The 23,235-nt window shown below is 40.7% G+C and overlaps 1 protein-coding gene across 3 annotated transcripts in view; it reads right to left on the bottom strand.

Moving 5' to 3' along the window:
• Window positions 1-23,235, bottom strand: part of RUFY2 (RUN and FYVE domain containing 2) — a 2,497,315-nt gene that overhangs the window by 547,670 nt on the left and 1,926,410 nt on the right. For all 3 annotated transcript variants that reach the window (XM_044055761.1, XM_044055762.1, XM_044055763.1), the window contains one exon: window positions 22,570-22,686. In XM_044055761.1, coding sequence (XP_043911696.1) covers window positions 22,570-22,686 — 117 coding nt within the window. The remainder of the gene's footprint in view (window positions 1-22,569; window positions 22,687-23,235) is intronic.

Raw genomic sequence — 23,235 nt, forward strand, 5'->3', positions numbered from 1 at the left:
GAGGGAGAAAGATAGTTGGGAATGGGACTAAAAATTAAATGGAGATGGGGAAGTAGGAAACACAAAACAGAAGTGTATGTATAGAATTAGTAAGGTCATTTGGGAAGGGTTTCGGAATAAGAGTCACAGTGAAATTTGTTATGTAGGAAGAATACTATTAGGACATAAGGGGTTGGGCAGGAAGTGAGGGGAGTTCAGCGGGCTTCCCACCCTCAGGTCAACTTAAACTGAAATCAATCCGTTTATAGCCAGTACAGAGCAATTCACAAAGATATGTCAAATTAAAACAGTTTTTCTGTTATTTCCTGAGGCTAAATGACTGGCACATGCAATATAATATACTACTCAAGAAAAAGGGGACAGTGGCCAACTTAATAAATGGTTCTTAAAGTGCATGGACTATTTCAATCACAGAGCAGGCATGCACTTAACTGATTAAGTTAATACAATGTAAGGTTCTTTATAATAAATGTGCTTAGACTATACAATAAGAAAATTCACAGTAAACTTGTAGGAGTAGGGCCTTGTGGCAGAGCTCAGTAAACTTGTAGGAGTAGGGCCTTGTGGCAGAGCTCTTGCAGTATTGATGTCAGATGTGGTGACCACAGGAAATTATACAATGACAAAATTCTCTGTCAGCTAGTGGAAGTAGGGCCCTGTGGCAGAGTTCCTGCAATATCGAGGTCAGATGTAGTGACCACAGGCTATTATACATTGACAAAATTCTCAGTAAACTTGTAGGAGGTCTGCTTGTGCACTGTATGGCATCTTGTTAATGAGGGTGTTTTTATGTTTTAACACCACCACTTGGGCATTGGGATGAGCCGCCTGTATCAGTGTGGGGATCCACAACCTCCCCCAGCTAATGCATGTTCCCAGACACTTGCTAATGAAGTTACCACCACAGAGCAGCCAGAGGAGCTGAAAACCTGCCCCGAGGACATGTACCAATTATGCTGCTTCTCTTCCAACGGACTTTGGCTGTGTGTGTCCTACTCCACCCTACCACCTCACACACATTATGGGCATAACCATCTTGTCTCCATCATCTCCTTCAAGCATCCAAACTACTAACTGAACTTGGGTCATCTGGGACATAGTTGGATCTTTATTCCTCTATGCCATCAGAAGTGGCAAGAAAAGAGTCATTTTTCTGTTTAACATACTGTTACCAAAACTCCATGTACTAAGGCATGTAATGTGGTTGTGTCAAACTCAGTTCTATGCTAAAACAGATAAGTTGGAAGAGCATTAGACTGAAGATCTAACGACTGTTGGTTAGTCCTAGGCTTTGCTAGTGTATGCTTTAGCAGCCTGGATGGGTAACTACAAATTTTTAGCCATCTTAAGAAAATCTACTTAATAATATCCCACCAAGGGATCATACGGCTGAGTTTCTTGATGGTCCTTGGCCATAAGCTTAGTAAAAATATATAAACATTATCTTCTACTGTAAATACTATATGTACTGACTATAAGTCTCATAACACTGCTCTGATCTGAGCAACAATTAAGACTGATTGCAGTCCAATGTTTAATTTGGTCTGATATTTAGTAAGGATTAGGGTTACAAGCTGTTAAAAAGCTATTTCCTGAGATACAGGGTTTTGGTCTCACAGTTTCAGTCTGCCTGCTGTGTGGACAAACAGTGCTTTGGGACAATTTGGAAACTGAGTTAAGCTCCATAAAGGTTGTCTGAACCCCTGGATGTCATGACTAATTATCATCTATGAGCCACACTTAAATCCTTAAGGGCAGAATGACAGTCTTTGGTTAATTTCTGCACCTATATACCTTCCTCTAAATCCCTGAAAGTTGTATTACATACCCTCAAATGGAGAAAAAATATGGTCTTTTTCACAAAGAGAAAATGCATGGCATTACATGTACTGTGGCTGTTGCATTTTACTCAGTTTTTGCTAAAATGTGGTGCATGACTTTTAGTACGGTGGGTACATCACAGGTTCAGAATGTATCTGTACTGAGCTGTCATTACATCATAAATAAAAATGATACCTATTGCTCCAGAAGAAGGGAATTTTCCCCCATTGGAAGCATGCCATGACTAAAACATCCTGCATTTGGGGGCAGACAATGTGGTGGGGTCAGATTCAGCACTCGGCTGCACTTTAATCTTCAAGCACTGAATGGCAGTTTTATACACATTCTGTACACAAGTATCCTATTACAATTCCCTTAAAGTTTTAAGCTCTCAAAGGAATCTGATGTACAGTTTTTTATACACTGAGTGCAGGGTTTCAAAGGCATTTCACATCAAGAGCCTTAAATGTTGGATGGGTTTATCATTTCTTTTCAAGGTAAAAATGCAGCAAATGTTCAGAATATATCTGCAACAAATAGCAATTTACATAAAAGTAAAAATCATGTATGTATTTCTCCACAAAACATATTTTTTCCCACAGAAACATATCATCATCAAAACTCCCTGTACCGAAGAGGTGGAAAAGTTAAGCAATGAGCTGCATTAAATCCCTAAGCACAAGACAGAGCTCTTAGGTACACTTTGTACTACAGCATCCTGTTATAATCTGAACATTTTGTGAAGAACTTTCACAGTGGGACTGCTGTGGCATTTTATAAACATGTACAGAATGCAGGGTTTTACAAGCAGTTAACAGTGTGGCTGCTGGGTTACACTCTTTGTATTAGGGGAGCACATATCACTTCTGTTCAGGGTGACACATGCAGCACAAATTGAGAATATACTTGAACTGAGTTGTCAACATATCAAAAGTAAAAATTATATCTTTTACTCATGAATGTGGATGTTTACTGTCACAAAATGCACGCTTCCCCAAAATTTAGACTTGTGCATCAACACAGCTTACATGAAGGTAATGCTGTACACATCTTTATATCCGACATCTCGACATATGTACATTCATCAGCTAGGACTCTGCCATTTTTTGAGTAGCTTGTTAGAAATGCTTTCAAAGATATAAGTCTATATTGCTACACATCACAAATGGGTTTTTATAACCAACCTGCTGCTCATTTTTTGCCAACTGATTCACAAATATGACATTTGGTTACATCAACAAACTCAGTATACACCTGAATCCTATAATTAAATATGTTCTTATGAGATTAGTACTATATTAATATCTATTTCTCAGAAAAGTGATACTTTGCAATCAAGAAATGCCCAGCATTACAAAATACTCTTCTGTACTAGTCACACACTAGAGACCTTCATTCTAGCAATAAGTTTTTAATATGTTATCAGTAAGATATTCAACATTGTTGGAGACTCTCTCTACTCCCACAATGTGTCAAACCTCTGGAATAAAATCCTGTCACAGTTAAAACAGAAAACTTAAAAGTTTCAAAACTTTGCTTAAACAACACCTATGCCAAAGATGGCTCTGTTCTACTCACCTGGCTAGCTTTACTCAGATTGCTTTTCTCCAACTCTTGCAGCCACTTTCCTTCCCAATCTTTTGTACCCTATCACCCCTCTTCATACTGCCCTAATTTCCTACACTCCTCCTCTTCCTCGCACACACCACCACTAACTACAATTCTTCCTCTGTCTATGGAAATGAGCAGGTGGATAAGTAAATTCTCCTTTCATATCCATCATTAATTGCTACGCTACATTACTACTTGTCTGTCTGTAAATCATTATTAACACCCAAAACACCACAATTTGATCTTTTCCTTGCAGCCATAATGTTATAAATACATTTAACTATTATTGTATTTTATTTTTTTATTCAATAATTAGCAAATGTATGTTAATGTCTTTCTTGTATGTTTAGCATTAAAATGCTATGTTCATGTAAGAGATATTTAAAAATCATGTAATTAAGTTCATGTACAGATGTTATACCTTGCAATTATAAATGTGCATCATGTGCAAGTTAAATGCAGAGCTTTTCTCCTCAGGCCTTTGTTGAAAATAGGTTTTATTCAGTGGGACTTTTCACAGTAGATGAGAAATCATTTTAAGTGTTATAGCAAATACTCCAACTTCACCTGTTCAGACATATTTAAAATCATGACGTCTGCTTGCCATGTGGACTATTAAAACACACAGTGGGCATCCTACTTCACCTGTTCAGACATATCTAAAATCATGACGCCTGCTTGCCATGTGGACTATTAAAACACACAGTGGGCATCCTACTTCACCTGTTCAGACATATCTAAAATCACGACGTCTGCTTGCCATGTGGACTATTAAAACACACAGTGGGCATCCTACTTCACCTGTTCAGACATATCTAAAATCATGACACCTGCTTGACATGTGGACTATTAAAACACACAGTGGGCATCCTACTTCACCTGTTCAGACATATCTAAATTCACGACGTCTGCTTGCCATGTGGACTATTAAAACATACAGTGGGCATCCTACTTCACCTGTTCAGACATATCTAAAATCATGATGACTGCTTGCCATGTGGACTATTAAAACACACAGTGGGCATTACAAGGGTGACCAACAAACAGTCTTGCCTTAAAAACAGGATCTTCTTGAAGTAGTCCAGAGATGTGGTCATTTGTAGGGAATGTCAAATTCAGGTTGGAATGGTCATCAGAAACTGCCAAACTGCAACATTTGCAAAATCTCTGATATTTTAAAAATATTGCAGCTGTCACTTCTCTTCAGTGTAAAGAATATAAAAGCTACTGAATTATAAATAATAATGTTGCTCTGAATTCAACCCTAAATATAAGTTACACTGTATAAAAGCTCTAGGCCTTTTCTTTTCTGAATGCTGTGGTACAAGAGATGGTCATATGACACCTAGGTAGTTATATACCTAGGTACTTTCTATCATTCATTTGATCATCTTGTTCCCATCAACTTCAAGAAATCCTTCTATATGGCCCAGTTAATTACCAAGGAAATATCTTCAAGAGCCAAGGAAATCATTCTATCCTTGCATCCTTCCCTTATCACACTCATCACTGAATACAATGCTCCATTTTATATGTAGTAATCCAAACCTATCATTCGACTGGGAAGGTCCTGAAGACTTCCAAGAAAATTAAAAAATTAAGATCCATCAACTATCCTGAAAGATAAGCATGACTCTCTTTACATTCAGTAGCCCACCAGCTGATCCAAGGTGACTTATGTCTAGCTTTCTGAACTGTAAAAGACTCAGTCTTATGTGACCATATATTCTTTTACAAAACCAGTGCCTCTGCAAACACCCACGTTAGAGACCTAAACCTACATCAAAACATAAACAAGATTATCTGGAGGAACAGGTTCCTAACGCAGCGTTTTGCCAGCCTATGGAATTAGTTGCCACTACTGGTTAAAGAAATTGCTACTTTGGTTACCTCTAAGACTAGCCCTGATGACTGGTTAGGTAGACACGAATTTACACCAACTCATCATGTAAGGTGCGGCTCAATTTAAGAAGTCAGCAGTATTGAGGAGCTTGACAGGGGTGGCAAGAACTTTCTTAAAGTTGTATATAGTATATGTCTAGGCATCTTATTGCCTTCATGATCACTTGTCTAGTTTTATTCCTATGTTTCAAAATATTACACAATTTTTTTTTCATTACAATTCAAGATGCAACTGCTCATTTGCTTTAAAAACCAAGAGGTAACAGTTCCAGTATAATTTTCTGGATATGACATGAGAATATTCATCTATTTCTTTATTCTCTGATGACACCCTTAATCTAATGCTACTTAATGTATTTAAGTTAAAAAAACATTACCTTGGATAGACAGGCCATTACAGAAAACACACAGACACGCACACACACCATACAATTTAGAGGTCTCTAGGATATGGGAGGGAATAGGAACATCTGTTGAGAGCCCATAGGTACACAGGGAGGAGAAACAGACTCCAGACAGAAGGCACACTGCTAAGAATCAAACTGGAGAACCAAACACTGAGTTAGCAATGCTAACAACACAGATATTTGTACTGGGCTACCACTAGGTGCCAGCTTGAAGCATACGTGAACCAGATGATCACCTAGGGCACCATGCTTGCTCTTCTTGCAGGGGAGCCCTTATCTAAAAATAAATAAATAAATAGGGAAAGTTTCTCTGCTCTAAAAATAAATAAAGAAGGAAATGTACCCTCAGAACACTGGGCAATCCAGGTTGGTGCTCTACTTATGTAAATTATCACAGTGAGTTTAAACATTGTGAAGTCATGGGAATACAGACCTTGCAACGTTCAAATGTAGAGGTGAAGGTGCACCTGAAGGAAGCATTTTTTTTTTAAGTATGTACATTAAATAAAAATTAGAGATATTTTGAAGTATTATGGACATTCAAAGAATGGGGTGATGAGTTAATGTTACCATTACTACCAAAATAAGGGATCATTGCCACCCAGCTAATTTAAGGATGTACTTTTGAGTGAGGTGTTTCCTTTTTTCCGTTACTGACTCTTACACAACTGGCTACATATTACTGTCTTCTCTAGAAAGACATTAAGTGCAGGTAACCTCTCCTTAACTTCATCTCTACATATCACTTTATCACAACTTGCAAGACCATCCCCAAGTACTGCTCAGAATACCACATCATTTTGTAAATTTGCAATCTCTTCTATGTATGTAATTTTGCAGTCTGTAAGAAACAAGGATAACTGAAACAGTCTTAATGATCATCATTTACAGACCACAGAGAATCAACTCCCAGACTGAAACTGATAACAGAACTAGCTTAAAACTGAGACATGCAGCACTATGATGAGCTAATAAGTCTATACATTTTACCCAATAATAGCACTCTGGTTTTAACAATGAGAGGTAAACCTATATAGGTTTACCCAACTCATAACAATCCTCACACACATAGTAAACAAAGAAACCAAATCAACCCTAGACTGGATACTTGTCGCAAACCCTCAAATATTGCCAAACAGGAACCCTCCCTAATATCTCAAGTGAGCACTTGCCTACCTTCACCCATAAAACCCATATGCAAACAATAAAATCCCATTTGTACAGAACTTCTAGAAATCTTGCCCATTTCAATCAAAAGGCTTTCATAGATATTCTAAAAGCCCACAATTGGCACCCAACTAAAACTCTTACTCTAGATGACACTGTAAACTACTTCAACAATATCTTTCTTGCTACACTCGACAGCCTCGCCCCCATGCGAACTAAAATAATTAAGCATAACCATGGCTTACAAAACATACTAAACATATTCTCATTAGCAGGGATAAAGCTTGGGAGGAATGGCATAGAAATAGAACACCACAAAATGAAATGTAATGCAAACAACTTTGTAACAGCGCCAAAAAAACTCAATTAGGCTCCCAAAACAACAACCTCCCAAAATTTTGGAAATCTATTTCCTCACTCCTCAATCCTGGTATACGGCAAAATCCCACCCCATCTCATGAAAAAGACCCACAAGACATTGCCCACGCCTTTAACTCTTCATTGAAACTATTCAAAAACTTGATTTTTCTTCTCAAATAAATGTTAACGCTAATAGTTTAGAAAGCAACACAGAACTCTCCTCATTTAAGACCAACAATCACCTCTCCCCTGTAAAATGACAACACAAACTATAGCCCACTCTCACTAACATTCACAATACAACCTGACCCCATCCTCTCTAGTGCATAAACTGCTAACTAAACTAAAACCATGTTCCTCCTCTGTGGATAGACTTCCAGCAGAATACCTAAAACTCGCTGCAAATGCTATTGCATACCCTGTCAGCATTCTCATCAATCGTTCCATCACTGAATCTTACGTTACTCAACTCTGGAAAAACTCCATTATAACACCCCTACACAAAGGTGGCAACACCAATGATTTCTCCAATTACCGGCCCATCTCTATACTATCTCCTTTATCTAAATCCTAGAGAAGTGTATTCATACTCAGCTGCTAAAGTATCTCTCCAATAATAACCTACTTGCCCCCACCCAACATGGCTTTTGTCCCACCCACAGCACAACCACAGCCCTATTGTCTTTCACTAATACTGTTAACAAAGCCTTAGATGCTGGTCTTCTAACTTGCAGGTATTCTTACTGAACCTATCCAAGGCTTTCGACATGGTAACACACCCTAAACTATTATTACAACTCCAAACCCTAAACTGCTCACCAAACGCACTAGCTTGGTTTTCCAACTACCTTTCTGACAGGAAAGTCTTTCAAATGGCAAAACAAGCAATCTGATTATCTCATAACCAAAACTGGAGTTCCGCAAGGGTCCATTCTTGGCCCACTACTATGTAACATATTCATCAATAACCTACATAAAGGATCCCATCTTAGTACTCTCACTCAATACGCAGATGATGGCCCACTACTATGTAACATATTCATCAATAACCTACATAAAGGATCCCATCTTAGTATATTCATCAATAACCTACATAAAGGATCCCATCTTAGTACTCTCTGTAACATATTCATCAATAACCTACATAAAGGATCCCATCGATGATGGCCCACTACTATGTAACATATTCATCAATAACCTACATAAAGGATCCCATCTTAGTACTCTCACTCAATACGCAGATGATGGCCCACTACTATGTAACATATTCATCAATAACCTACATAAAGGATCCCATCTTAGTGCTCTCACTCAATACGCAGATGATTCAACAATAATCACCTCTGCCAACAACCTGTCAGATCTCCACAGATGATTCAACAATAATCACCTCTGCCAACAACCTGTCAGATCTCCACAGATGATTCAACAATAATCACCTCTGCCAACAACCTGTCAGATCTCCACAGATGATTCAACAATAATCACCTCTGCCAACAACCTGTCAGATCTCCACAGATGATTCAACAATAATCACCTCTGCCAACAACCTGTCAGATCTCCACAGATGATTCAACAATAATCACCTGTGCCAACAACCTGTCAGATCTCCACAGATGATTCAACAATAATCACCTCTGCCAACAACCTGTCAGATCTCCACAGATGATTCAACAATAATCACCTGTGCCAACAACCTGTCAGATCTCCAGCTTCTAACACAAAAAGCCTTTACTTCTATTGAATCCTGGCTAAACAGTGCTCAACTTCTACTCAATCCAAAAAACTAAACTCTTAATATTTTCTTTAAAACCTCTAACTCAAGACTTTAAGATTTTCTCACTCAATACTGAAATTGAGCTTGTAAAATCATCAAAACTGCTGGGTATCACAAATGATGACAAACTCTCCTTTGAAAATCATATTCACAATACAATCAAGAAGACCCATTTTAAACTCTGTAAGCTCTACAGGTATAAACTTTATATGGATATGCCCACCAAGATAAAACTGGCTAACAGTCTATTCCTCCTCCCTACTCTCCTTTATGGTAGCCCCATTTTCACTAACCTACACAAATCCCTCCAGAACAAATTACAGTCCTGCTACTACAAAATAGTGAAATGTGCCACCAATATGCCAACCAGAACACTTCACTGCCAAGCCTTAAATGTGTATGTTAACTGGCTTGAATTCTCCTACTATTTACAATACTCCCACCTTACACTCATCCACAAACTACTGTGTAACCCTAATTATTGTCCCTCTCTTCAGACCATGCTTCAAACATACACCCCAACACAACAACTCAGGTCTTCAACTAAACAGCTCCTAAGCACATCAAAACCCAACAAACATGCAGGACAAAGCCTTTATTTCTTCTCCATTGCCAGTCTTTGGAATACACTACCCACTCCTATTACTCAAATAGACTCCTTCAAAGCTTCCAAAAGTGCACTAAAGTCCCATTACCTTGATAATCTTATGTGCTCCTGCAACAACTGGCCTAAACCACCTTGACTACATTACTTTCACTAGAAGCTACCTAACAATATTTCCTTAACTTTTCACCTCCAATTTCTTTTCCTATTTCATTTCTTTTAGTTCCTGTCATATTCCATTATAAGCTACTTGGACTACTTTAGCAGCTTAATAGAAGAACCATAGTCTTATGACTCCCTAACTGCTTGAAAAAAAATTCTATACATATCTTCTGTAATTCATGTTTTTTTCTGTATAGTTGATGATAAAATGTCTCACTAACCTTTGCAACTGTTTGCAACTTATGTAACTTTCTGTATTCTTTTCATTGTAACTATACTTCAGCTTCTTTTTAAATGCTGTATATACTTGCTGCCACAATGTTATAACCATTTATTTGTAACTGTTTTTTGAGATTTTCTCCCCGGGCTTCCACTGAAAATGGATCACTGATCCAGTGGACTTTCCCGGCCACCAAATGTCAATAAATAAATAAATAAAATAAATATATAAATAAATGTATGAAAAAACATACTTGACAGTTTTCTTTACAGCCAAGGCATGGTACAAAATAGTTTCACTAATGGTTCACATTTTCTAACTTTGGCTAATCAGACATTTTCAAAGACCAATTAAAAATTAAGTTGCACCCCAGAAGAACTTCTTACAGATTTAAGTTCTTTCTGTTGTGCAATGATTTACAGACAATACTGTATTCCAGTGGGCTTAATTAATTTACTTAACCACTGGTAATCAGGTAAGAACACTAGGCAGAAGTGCCAGAGGTGTTCAGGAGTCTGGTTGAAAGATTGTCTTGGTCACTTGGTATGTAGATATGAGTTGCAGGAATAAAACTTACATGTTTCTTCGGGGTGTTGGTTTCTTTAGCTTAACTACTAAACCATATTGTTAGTCTCATAGCCCAGCTGTATACCCACTTCACAATCATCGACTGGCAGTGATCAAACAGATATTTTGGGCAATATTTCTCTGGCTTTGTGATTCATGTGGAGCAACCTGGATAATATGTGACAACTTGTTTACATGGACTGTGGAGGTGAAATAATATTACATAGCCATCAGACATAGCTCTCAGGGAATCAGGGGAAAATCCAGAAATAATCAAGGACACCTTTAAAATATTTATGCTACTAATTTAAAACATTAGTGAACTGAGAAAATTTGAATTAATATACATTTTGAAGTAAAAGAAGTCTACTGCTCTAATTATTGCCTTTATTAAGTGTAATTTACCATTGTCTCTCCAAAAGTCACCATTATGGGAGGGATTAAGAGAGACAGAGCTAAAATTTAAATAAAAAACAGGGTCAGTTGTGAGGCATACCATCAGGTGCTATAGCTATGGGTGGGGGTTGGGTGTTGGCTAAATGAAAATTACCACCACCTGTCACCTGTGTGACATGGGTTGAGACAAAGTTGCAAAGATTCAGGATGACTGATGTCCGCTTAAAAGGAAGTTTATTCAGATAATTTTTATATTAATTTATTTTTGTGTGTTCTAGATGAGAGATAACAAACACAGATACTACAATGTACTTTACAAGGCTTCAGCCCCATTGAGTCTTTACAGTTATAACACTAAGGTTGCCTAACGCCAGCCCCTGCTCACTGTGTAAGAAAGCATGTTTGTAGGTGGAAGTCCACATTAACAAAAAAGTTACAAAACTGGCTGAAGCACTAGCCCACAGAGTTTCACATTCTGGATTAAATATGATAAATTATAAAATACACATATTCCAATGAGCAATATGCAACTTTCAATTTGCTACAAAGGTGAGCTAATCATATTTCAGACATCTATGAATTGAAATTTGCTGATTTCTCACCAAAAGCAGCTGGTCACTGATGCTTCATTGCCTGCAGTGTATTACAGACAGATCCATGCATACATCTTCATTCAGTGCTGCACTCCACAAATCCATTATACATTAGAGTGCTGGCACTGTAACTACTGGACTAACTCTGTTCCCCATGATGGAACAGTGGGTGCTGTTCAATCAGTCCTACCCTCCCCTGCATATCCCTCCTGCACTCAGACCACTAACTGAACCTGGAAACTTTGACAGTTTATAAGGTATTATGGACTTTACAAAGAACAAAACACCTGCTGACATTCTACAGCTAATACTGCCCATTTGGGTTCACCATAGCCAAATCCCAGTGTGACAAAATGAGGTAGTGTCAGCTATGCCAGGCAGAGTAGGGCAGTGCATGTGTAATATATGCCAACATAGCTAACTGGAGTTTTTTAAAGAATTTTACGTCATTTGTATACCAAACTGATTTGTACAGATGCTTGTGTTAAAATGTACTTGTAAAGCTGCTTGTGTTAAAAATGTATCAACAGTGGGTCCTGCTGGACAGAAAAGAAATGTACATTTATATCAGACTGTACTGTTGTAACTGAAGAAATATGTATATGTTAACAGAGGATGCTGGAAGGGAAGGGGTTAAGCTTCACTCAGCTTACCTTAAGAAAAAATAGCTAGAAAGTAAATGACTTGGTTTAGGCCATAAAGATTTTTATCTCACAGGCCTGAATGTAGCCAGATATGTAATGTGTGGTAAAGGCCTGTACTCCTATTTTCCTTAATGGTGCAGTAATTGCTACCCTGGGTGCCAGAGAATGGCTGGTTAGTTTCTACAGGAGGGATGAAAGGGTTGGAATTATTTTACAGTCTCAAGATGCCTTAGTAAAGCCCTAGGTGTGTATTGTGACACAACGGTGCTAGATCCTGGTTCAGCTTCTAGTCAGGTGGGTAGAGTGAGAACCACAGAGTCAGGTAACCAGATGTGATGTCATTCTTTAGCCAGCACTGAAACTGTATTTAGATATTAATGAGAGATGTGATAGTGACACTCAGCACTCTGCCTTGGACCCGACAACAAGACCACTCATCCACTTTATCTTGCCTTGCTCTAGCCAGTAAGTAGGGAACAGTAACTCTTCAGTAAGTTAGGAAAATACAGTGAGATTAGTTAAATATTGTTTTTCTTTTCCAGCTGTGTTGTTTTTATATTTCCTGTGCCCTGAAACACTGTTGTTTATTGTAAATAGGTATTCAGTATTTTCATTTTTTATATTTTATTATCTATTACTAAATACATCTATACGCTTCTTTGTGGCTGGTCTTTTAGAAAATATTTTAATCCTAGAAAGTAACTGCATTTATTTGGTGACACTATGGTTTCATGCTCCTGAAAGTCTTGCCATTTGGCCAAACATTACCATTTTTACAGGTATTGATTTTATTAAGAGTAATTGGATACCCTGCTAAGAGCCTTAAAGTAGCTGGCTGGTGGCAGTGAATCTACCTTATAGTCTAGGCAGAGAGGGCATAGCTGGTAAATCTGTGCCAGCCTTTCTCAGGTGTGTGTGTGTGTGTGTGTGTGTGTGTGTGTGTGTGTGTGTGTGTGTGTGTGTGCATGTGCATGTGTGTGCGTGTGTGTGTAAAAATCAAATCCTAAAGAGTGTGTGTGTCAGCTACTTGGAACAGGGACACAGAACACTGGTTTCTGCAGAGAGAGAAAGGTGGAGTCTTATTTGGGGCATGGACAGGAAAACCAAGCCCCAGGATTGGAGTGTGTGTGTGCTTTTAAGGGAAACTGTGCTTGGTGCAGAGAGCTGCATTTGGAAATACTGTGTGCATCTATTTTTGTTCTAAGTGAACATTCCCCACTGGTGTCACTGGTGAGGATTGGGGCTCCTTGATTACTGGCCCAGAGGAGGGACATCAAACCCAGTATCAGCATCTGACAGGTCAGTAATGTCTAAATCTAGGTTAATTGCCAATTAGTGCCTGAAAGCCACCACTGTATTGGTCAGTGCCTTTACACAACAAACCAACTTAGAAAAAAAAAATCCAAGTTTAAAAAAAAAAAAAAAAGAGGCGTCAACTCTGGTGGTGTAGGGGGATAAAGCTCTGACTACAATCTAGTTTCAGCCACCTGATGGAGCTGACAGGGGAGGATAGGCACACTGGGAGGTTAGGGCACAGTCTGAGACCATTCAATATGCACTGCAAGAAATGGTCCCAGTGGGCATTCGGTTACCCAGCCACTTCAGACTGAGCTTTTGTCGCAAGTGCACAAGAGTGCACCCATGTCATGCAGGGGACTTTCGCTCCCCAGTACAATCCAACCCCTCCAGCCAACATTAAGGGTAGGCCTAAATAAATAAATATGCTTTCATTACTGGCAGTGCACAAACTGTTGCTGATGTTGTCGTAATGATGGTCTCAGCCCCCCTGACAGCTCTATACACTTACCAGTGAAAAAACAACAAATAAAGCACTAACAAAATAATTAACAAAGGGCCACAGCTCCAAAGGAAAACTAAAACTTTAGTATGTGAGCACTTTTGTTCACTCAAATCAAATGAACTTTTAGTTGTGTGTGTAGCAGAAGAGAAGGTGGTAGCCTGGAGTAAATGTAAGATAGTTTGAGGTGGAGATTGTATTGTGATGGTAGAGTAGAGTAAGAAGCAAAGAATTATAATAGAGGGCATGAGAATTCAAGGTGATGGATGTAAGGGAGAGCAGACAAATAAAAGAAAGGTGTGCATGAAATGTGGGTGTGGACAAAGTAGAGTTGAGTTTAACTGGAACAGAGGAATGAGGGGGAGTGGTTTGCTTAGGATAAGAGCAGATATGTTGTGGGAGGGTGGGATATGGGGGAAGGGCAGGGGAGCGGAGTGAGTGTAGCAAACAGAGCAGGAAGAAGAACCACCCTCCAGGTGGTTTACCACCATAAACAATCAGTGAGGTAGAATGCTCATGGATACAAAGGCAAGGTGTCTGAACTCTAAATACTCGACTCGAGTCAAAGCATCTAATTTTATAGTTATGGGCTTTGCAATGTCTTTCCAGGGATACATTACACAAAGAGTGAAATATGCTGAAGTGTTGATGTAACTTCACCTTCAGCAGTAAAAGGCCTGTGAGTGTGGGTGAGTAAGTGAGGGTGGGGATATCCTTCTAGCAGATTCAACACTACAAAACAATACACACTAGATTTAACAAATTAAGTTATTAGTACAAGTCTTGGAAATTATCTTACATAGATTTAGCTCAGTGTATTTGTTCCTTATGAACTTTTGCTAACTCAGGTGAAATTCAGCTGTGCAAGTTCTTTAGGTAGTGAGATATGAAATATTTTGCAGCAGCAGCAGTCAGACTTACATGTGCTTGTTGCAGTTTCTGCAGAGTGAAGCAGCTGGATGGAGAGAACACTTGGGACATGGGGTAGTGCATAAAGCTGCTTATAAACAAGTGTACATTATATAAGGGAACTGTACATTGCTGCAAAAACGCCCTCAACTGTTTTTGAGTGCCTGCCTTCCCCCACAAATGACCAAATTCATATGCCACCACATGAAGGCATTGCAGTTTCTTTCTTTTTGTCTCTCTCCCCACCTACTGAACTCCAGCCCCAGGATCAGTCATTTGCCCACCACCTTATTTGTTCATGCTAAGGGGTTGCAAGTATATCACATGGCAGAATTTTTATTATTTATTTATATTTGCTGTTATGCACTACTCTCTTTTCTTCCCCTCCTCCCCAGTACTTGATGTGCAATAACCAGAACAGAAAGTTTGCATTTGTTTCTACAAGCATGCCCATTGCAGATACCTACCCTCTTGCCACTTCTGGTTGTTGCAAGCCCCCACCCCCAACACATCCTCATGGCTACTAGCCACTGCAAAAAATCTACTCACAAACTATACAGCTATTCATCAGCTGTGCGAATCTTGTTCTACTTCCCACCATGAACTCTACACCTCAGCTACTAACAACAGAATTTGATTCACCACTGTTGCACAACTCTTCATCTAGCCATCTGGTCAGCTACTCTAGCTTCCTCATGTGATCAGGTCATGCACTGCTGACACCATGAATTCTACACAATGGCTTTGCTTGCCTACGATGGTGGTGCTTAAGGGTTTTAGGGGGGGGGGTTTGTTAATGATCTATATTTTACATATAGGACTATACATGACTCCGGTTCCTGGTGCTTGGTATACCACACCAACACATCAAACTGGCTCTGTACAGCCATGCCATGTGAGGGGAGCAGCAGACAGCAAAAGTTGAAATACTTCCCCAGGAACATAATATCACAATATTTAACCCTTGTCCTGTGCTTCGGTGAAATGGCAATAGCTAGTGAAATGTTTACTTAAGCAACATCTCTGCATATGTTACCACAGGTTGTGGAAATAGGGTGGGGTGTGACTTTTGCTTGCTAAACATCTTCGCCAAAAGATTACCAGCTGATTTCACTAAACCTTCTCTTTGGCACTAATAAAACTTACTCTGCTCCCTACCATCATAGTGTAGCCAGTGAGATCATTTTTCCCTCACCTGAAGTCTCTCACTTAGAAATTAAATACGGTTAAAAGTGAAAATGAGCTAACCTGCTTCATTCTTCCGTTGTTTCTTACAAAGGTATGTGGAAGCACACACTTCTGCACAACCATTACAGCCTTCCATTCCAAAGCACTAAGGGTAATAATGCTTATGAAGCCTTTAACATCTCTGGAAAGGATAGCTGTGTACAGGGGACACTGAGAAACCTGGTCCTTCCAAGACCAGCAGCTCTCTGCCCTTTTTGAAGAATGCCAACCATTAGCCTTCTAGCCCTTCTGGTTTATTTGTTCCCTACTGGGCAAGAGCTGATCTGAAGTCTACCTGATTACATGGGCAAGAGATAATCTCTCAAAACCATTATCCAAGCATCCGTCAGAGTTTTTTTTATACACTCCCTCCCATTACATGAGGTTCAAAACTTCATCGGTGAGTCACTCCAGCTCAGCTAGTGCTGCTGACCTACACACTTTCCAATCACTTGGCAGCCCATACTTGGAAAGCCCATACTAGATGGGTGCAACACCTGGTGCTTCCTCTTTAGCTGTTACCCAAGCAGCGGGTCAGGGCAATCTCGCTCCTCCAGGAAGCTGGTAGCAGCTGCTATCTCCCACCCTTTCCTATACATCTCTTCCAATGCCCAAGTTGTTATTCAAAAAGTACAGTTGTGAACACTTACCATAAATGCAGATGTTCGAGTGCATTCACTGTTGCAGTCATTACATTTGGGTTATCTGCTTGCAGGTAGCCCTCAGTAGGCCTGATTATCAAAGTCTTGGGTCCTGCATATGTTGCTGTCTCATCTTTCATGACGTCAGGTAGTCAAGGGTATAAAGCATGCAGCCAGTGCCATTACATCTGTTTTTCTTGCCACAGATGTCAAGTGCTCCCATACTGGGAAGCAATTATATACAAGTTTACACCTCCAACAAAAAGCAAATACACCAGAAAGCTTTAAGCATAGCAAGCAATAGAGGTATAGTCAACAGAAGTCAGGGGGGCTGGAGGGAGGGTAACCAGGACTGCGACAGTGAATACACTCGAACATCTACATTTATGGTAAGTGTACACAACTTTACTATGTTCTTCGTGTTTCACTGTTGCAGTCATTACAATTGGGTAGATTCCCAAAGCTAAGGAAGGGAGGAGGCAGTTAGATAGCATTAGGACCAGCTATAAGGCCCTGCAAGACTGCAGTGGCAAAACTAGCTCTGGATTTAGAAAAAAATTGGCAAGTGGTAATGCTTGGTGAAGGTATGCACAGAACTCCAGGTAGCAGTTTCTTGGATGTCCCTGGTAGGGGGACACCTCTGAGAAAGGCTGTAGAGGTAAGTGCAGCCCTGGATGAATGTGGTCTTATCCCCTGTGGGGTAGGTGATGCTTATAGGAGAAATTAATGCAATGGCCTATCCACTTAGAAATGGTTTGCTTTGAAATGGCCTTCCCCTCTGCCCCTGCAGCAAATGCAACCAGCAGCTGCTCAGATTTCCTGAGAGGCTTAGTCTTGTCCAAGTTAAATCTACGTTGTCTGTACACATCCAAGGAGTGTAGTATTCGTTCCCCACTGTTCTATGGATTAGAAAAGAAGGTTGGCAAATGAATTTACTGATTAAGGGCCACACTGGAAACCACCTTGGGCATAAAGGAGTGATTGGTCCTGAGGGACATCCTGTCCACATGAAAGATGATGAAAGGCTCCACTGCCATGAGGGCCTGTAATTCAGACACTCTTCTTGCTGAAGTGATGGCTAGGAGGAAGGCTGTTTTCCAGGAAAGGAATTTCAACTCTGCATTTGCAGCTGGCTCAAAGGGAGGTTGAATGACCTTTTCCAATACAAAGTTAAGGTCCCAGGCTGGAGTAGGGGCTCTCCTGGGTGGGTCTTAAGTTTTTGGCCCCTATGAGGAATTGCTTCAGCAGTGGATGAGAGAAGAGGGGTGGGCTCTGTATTATAATGAGCTGAGATGGCAGAGGCATGAATTTTGATAGAAGAAAAGGAAAGGCCCTTGTGAAGCATCTCAGTTAAGTATTGAAGAATGAGAGGTAAATTGAGCACAGTTGTGTCCATCCCCTGTGTTTGGCTCCAGGAACAGAATCTTTTCCATTTTTTAGCATAGGTTTTTCTAGTACTCGGCCTCCTTGCCTATAAAATGACATCCATCACTTGCTTACTGAGGGATGGGAAAGGTGAGATCATGAAATTAGCTAGGCTGCAAGGTTCAGGGTTTGAATCTGTGGGTGCAGTATCTGGCCCTCCTGCTGGGACAGCAGGGCAGGGGTCTGAGGCAGGTGCCATAGTTCCAGAAGTGACACACTGCGCAAGCGGGGGTACCAGTGTGGTGCAATAAGTATTGTCCTTGGTTTGTCCTGTTTGATGTTTAGTAGCACATTGGAGAGGAGAGGCAGAGGGGGAAAGGCATAAACTAATAGTTTTTTCCAGCTGAAGGACAGTGCATCCACTTTCCAAGCTTGTCTGTGGGGAGTCCTTGCACAGAATTTGTCCAATTAGTAGTTCTGAGGGAAGGCAAACAGGTCTATCTCAGGGCTCCCCCATACGAGTCTCAAAATGTTGAATATCTTTGGTTCCAGTTTCCACTCGTGTGGGTCCATGGGATTTCTGCTTAAGTCATCTGCCAGTGTATTTAGCTTGCCTGGCAGGAATTGAGCTTGTAGGTGCACTTGGTAGCTCAAGCCTGTGTTCCACAGAGCCATGGCTAGTCTGCAGAGGGGTATGAATGGGATCCCCCCTGCTTGTTTATGTACCACATAACAGTGGTGTTGCCATTCTTTACCAGTAATTGTCCTGGAAAAATTTGGTCCTTGAAGGCTGTCGGAGCATTCTGTACAGCTAACATTTCTTTTTGACTGATATGCAGGTGCATTTGACTCAGGTTCCATTTGCCCTAAATGCATTGCCCTTCCAAGTGAGCCCCCATGCATAGTCTGATGTGTCTGTTAGGGTTTGGGTGGCAGGGGGTAGAGTGAATGGCAGTCCCTTGTTTTGGTGGCAGGCCTCTGCCTACCAAAGGAACTCTGTCTTTAGACAAGGTATGATAGGAATCATTGATTCTAGGTCCTGAGAATGTTGGCACCATAGGCTTTTTAGATACCATTGCAGTTTCCCCATATGCAGTCTTGCATATGGAATTAGTAGAATGCAAGAGGCCATGAACCCCAGGGCTTGCAGTATTTTCCTTGCGGCTAGATGGGTCTTTGTGGCCAGTAGTTTGAAGTGGCTGTCAAATGAACTTGTTTCTCTGGCGTGAGGTATGCCATCTGGGAAGTTGTATTCAAGCTTGCTCCCAGGAATACAATTTGTTAGCAGGGTACTAGATGTGATTTCTTTTCTTTTATGGTGTACCCCAGAGAAGTTAGTAATTTCATTACAAATGCCAGATGATCTAATAGTAGGTCCTGGCTTTCTGTCTGAATTAGACAATCGTCCAGGTATGGGTATATTTGAATATTTCTTTGCCTGCAAAATGCAATGACTGGAGCTTGGCACTTTGTGAATACCCTGGGTGCAGTAGATAAGCCAAAGGCAGTGCAGAGAACTGATAGTGCATGTACTCTGCTCCGAAGTGTAGGTATCTTCTGCAAGATTCCCTTACTGGGATGTGCAGGTAGGCTTCCTTTAAATCCAGTATTGACAACCAGGCATTTTTGCCTAGAATAGGAAGTAGTTGATGAAGAGTTAACATTTTGAATTTTGGTATTAACAAAAAAGTGTTTAGGATAGACAGGTCCAGGACAGGACGCCATGAATTGTCTTTTCTGGGTACAAGGAAAAACCTTGCCCCCATTCTTCTTCTGGGACAGGCTGAATAGTCTTGATGCTTAGAAGAGAGAGAACCTGATTTTGAGCCTCTGCCCAATGATTTGGGGGTAGGTCTGGCCAGCCATTTGGGGTTGGTAAGGAGTGGAAGTGGAATCTGTATCATTGGAAAACTATATTTAAAACCCATTTGTCTTGGGTAATGAGCTCCCAGTTTTTTGCATGCAGGGTGATCTTTCCCCCTAAAGGAACAGTCAGTTGAGTGAGGCTTGGAAGTTTTAAAGTTAAGTCATTGTGACAGTTTGCCATAGGGGGTGTCTTACTACTTCCAGCTTTGGAAGTGGGAGCCCCCCACTGCTTAGGTCTGTGAGTACCTTGGGACTGAAGCCTGGGTGTTTTGCTGGTTCTGGGTTTGGACTGAGAAGGCCTGGAAGAGGCAGGAAAGGACCAGTTCTTAGAAGGCCAGTGCCTACTAAATCTGGGAGGTTGTACTTGCAGGAAATCTTTAACAGTTTGCATAGATTTAGCTTTTTCCTCCATCTCTTTAAGTAGTACTTCTGCTTTGTTGCCAAACAGGCGGTCTTGGTTTAAGGGAGCATCCAGTAATTTAGCTTTACCGTGATCTGGAAAAGATTGCTCCTTTAGCCAAACATACCTTCTAAGTACAGACCCAGTGACAGCAGCCCTGCAAGACACCTCTAATAAATCAAAACCACATTGCAAAGTATGTTTTCCAACGTGTTCAGCAGAATGCATTAAATCCTGTAAATCCTTATTTTCAGCACAGTCAGGAATCAACATCATTTTCTGTTTAAGCAATCCAATAATATGCTGCTGATACTTTAACGTATGAAACTGTCAGTTTAAGGCCCTAATGGCCAAAGTTGCAGAAATGTATACCTTCTTACCCCATCTGTCCAGGGCCCTGCAATCTCTATCAGAGGGGGTAGGGTTTCTAGCAGCAGTGGCCTTAATGCCTTTGGGCCCCTGTGAAATGGTCTCAGCATCTGCCATAGGATTATTAAAGAGAAACTTGTGAGAGTCAGGAACTCTGTTAATACCTGTCAGGTTTTCTGGGAGCTGGAGGTAAAGTGTCAGGGGCCAGGCTAGATTCCGAGAAGGCATCATCTACAATGTCCAGTACAGGAGGGATAGCTAAAGGCCTGTACTGAGGTAGGAGTAAGAATTCCCCAAGTCTCTTTTTGGAGTCAGAGTAATCCTGGCTTTCCCAGCGGAAATGCTCCCTAAGAGTATGCAAAGTTTCACCAGAAGAGAAATCCTCTGGAGGGGAAGCAGAAGGAATTGAGTCCTCTGCATCAGAATCCTCATAGGTAGATAAGGGCAACACCTGGTCATCAGACAAAACAGAAATATTAGAATCCTGATCAGAAGAATCAGAAGGAAAGTCAGTTCTAGGTCTCTTAGAGGGAGAAGGGTGGCTTCCCCTGATTAGAGTAATAAGGTCTTCAGCCACTCTTATCATTTGTTTTTTAGGCATAGGGGCCTCACCATGTGGTCTGGGTGTCAGTTTTCTAGGCATGGGTCGAGTTTTAGGCCTTGAAGAAGAAGATGGCGTTGATTTAATATGCCAGTCAGTAGGCCTGAATACACCCTCAAAAGCCGGTGCCTGCACAGTGGCTCCGGACCCATCCAAGGTAGAGACATCCGCAGGTTCCACAGTCGAGGAAGCATCTTGTGGCATACTGGACTCTGAATGGGTGTCAGTAGAGGCCTGCGAATCTGAAGTAGCGGGTATCAGAGGCTGCGAAAGCGCCTCATTGAGTACCGGTGAACTGGCGACTAGCTTAGGAGAAGCATTGTCTGCAGCTTTGGACCTATGCGGTCTGTCTCTGTCTTTATCTTTGCATTTTTTCAGAATGTCGGTAGTCGGGTGGCTTACCGAAGCCATTTCTGGATAATTGAACCAAGTACCAAAATATTTAGATGCGAAAATGAACAAACGACGAATAGTTTGAGGTTTGAATAAGGCACAAAACCGACAGCGAGGTACGACGTGGTCTGGGCCTAGGCAAGGAATACAGTACGAATGAAAATCTTTATGAGGTATTTTCTTTCCACAAGAAATACAATTGTTAAATTTTACTGACATTGGTTTAGAGCAAGAAAAAGGTTCCCCAACTGGGTACTTAGCTTAGCTGAAGACTTTGGATCTGAAACTGGAAAACGAAAATTACAGGAGTCGGCTGATCAGCACTTGCGAACTGTTTCTGCTTCGGGCACCGCACGGCAAGAAAGACTGATGTAATGGCATCGGCTGCATGCTTTATACCCCTGACTACCTGATGTCATGGAAAATGAGGCAGCAACCGACGCAGGACCCAAGACTTTGATAATCAGGCCGACTGAGGGCTACCTGCAAGCAGATAACCCAAATGTAATGACTGCAACAGTGAAATATGAAGAACATCATTTTATACTCAGAGATTCATCTCTTTCGCCACACAGTTTGGCAGCACCTCTGTGTCTTAAGCTCATTAAAAATATTTAGTTATCAGGCTGAATGCAGGTAAAGCACTGTAGGTTTTCAACACTTTCCTCAATGACTGTTTACAGCAGATGAATAAAATGGTTTTCTGTACCACACAGTTTGCAACCTCTGCTTTCTTAGTCATAACTTACAGTATTTCAAGCACACTCACCTGTCGCAAGTGGGCTTCCTCCTGAAGCTGGCGGCGAGCTTCATTGTACATTTCATCTAGCCCTTGCCGTGATTGCTTGTAGGTTTCTAGTTCAGCATTCACATCGGCTTTAGATATCTAGGTAAAATGTAAAGAAAGTTATATCCCACTATGAAGCACTACACCTGACACTAAAGCAGTCAAATCCCAGAAATGCACCTTTACAGTTCTGTACAAGATACCTCACAAAAATTCATTTGTTACATAAATTTGTGGACATACAAGAAAGTACATTTGAAAAGTCCTACTTACATGTAACAGTAGATGTTCGAATTTCACAATGCCTCAGTGCTACATGGGTCCTATGCCTGGAAAAATCCATACTGGCACCTTTCCAGAGCTCAGAATCCCCTCCTCTAATTTCATGTGATACAAGAATGGTAAGCCTCTCCCATCAATTGAAGCCTAAGCCCTGTCACAGAAAGTCAGTTACTCAGGCTTTTAGTGCTAAGTAGGAAGAACCAAGAAGGACCAGAAGAAAGAATAGCCTGAAACCAATCAATTTGGAGCCACAAAACACCAGCACAGATAACCAAAGCAAACCAACTACACAATAAGTTTGGATACCATTGAACTATATACAAGGTAAGGGGGCTGCCACTGAGGAATTCGACTATATACTATTAC

The sequence above is a fragment of the Protopterus annectens genome, chromosome 14.part0 (genome assembly GCF_019279795.1).
Source record: "Protopterus annectens isolate FY-2018-M chromosome 14.part0, PAN1.0, whole genome shotgun sequence".
NCBI classification, from domain to species: domain Eukaryota; kingdom Metazoa; phylum Chordata; order Ceratodontiformes; family Protopteridae; genus Protopterus; species Protopterus annectens.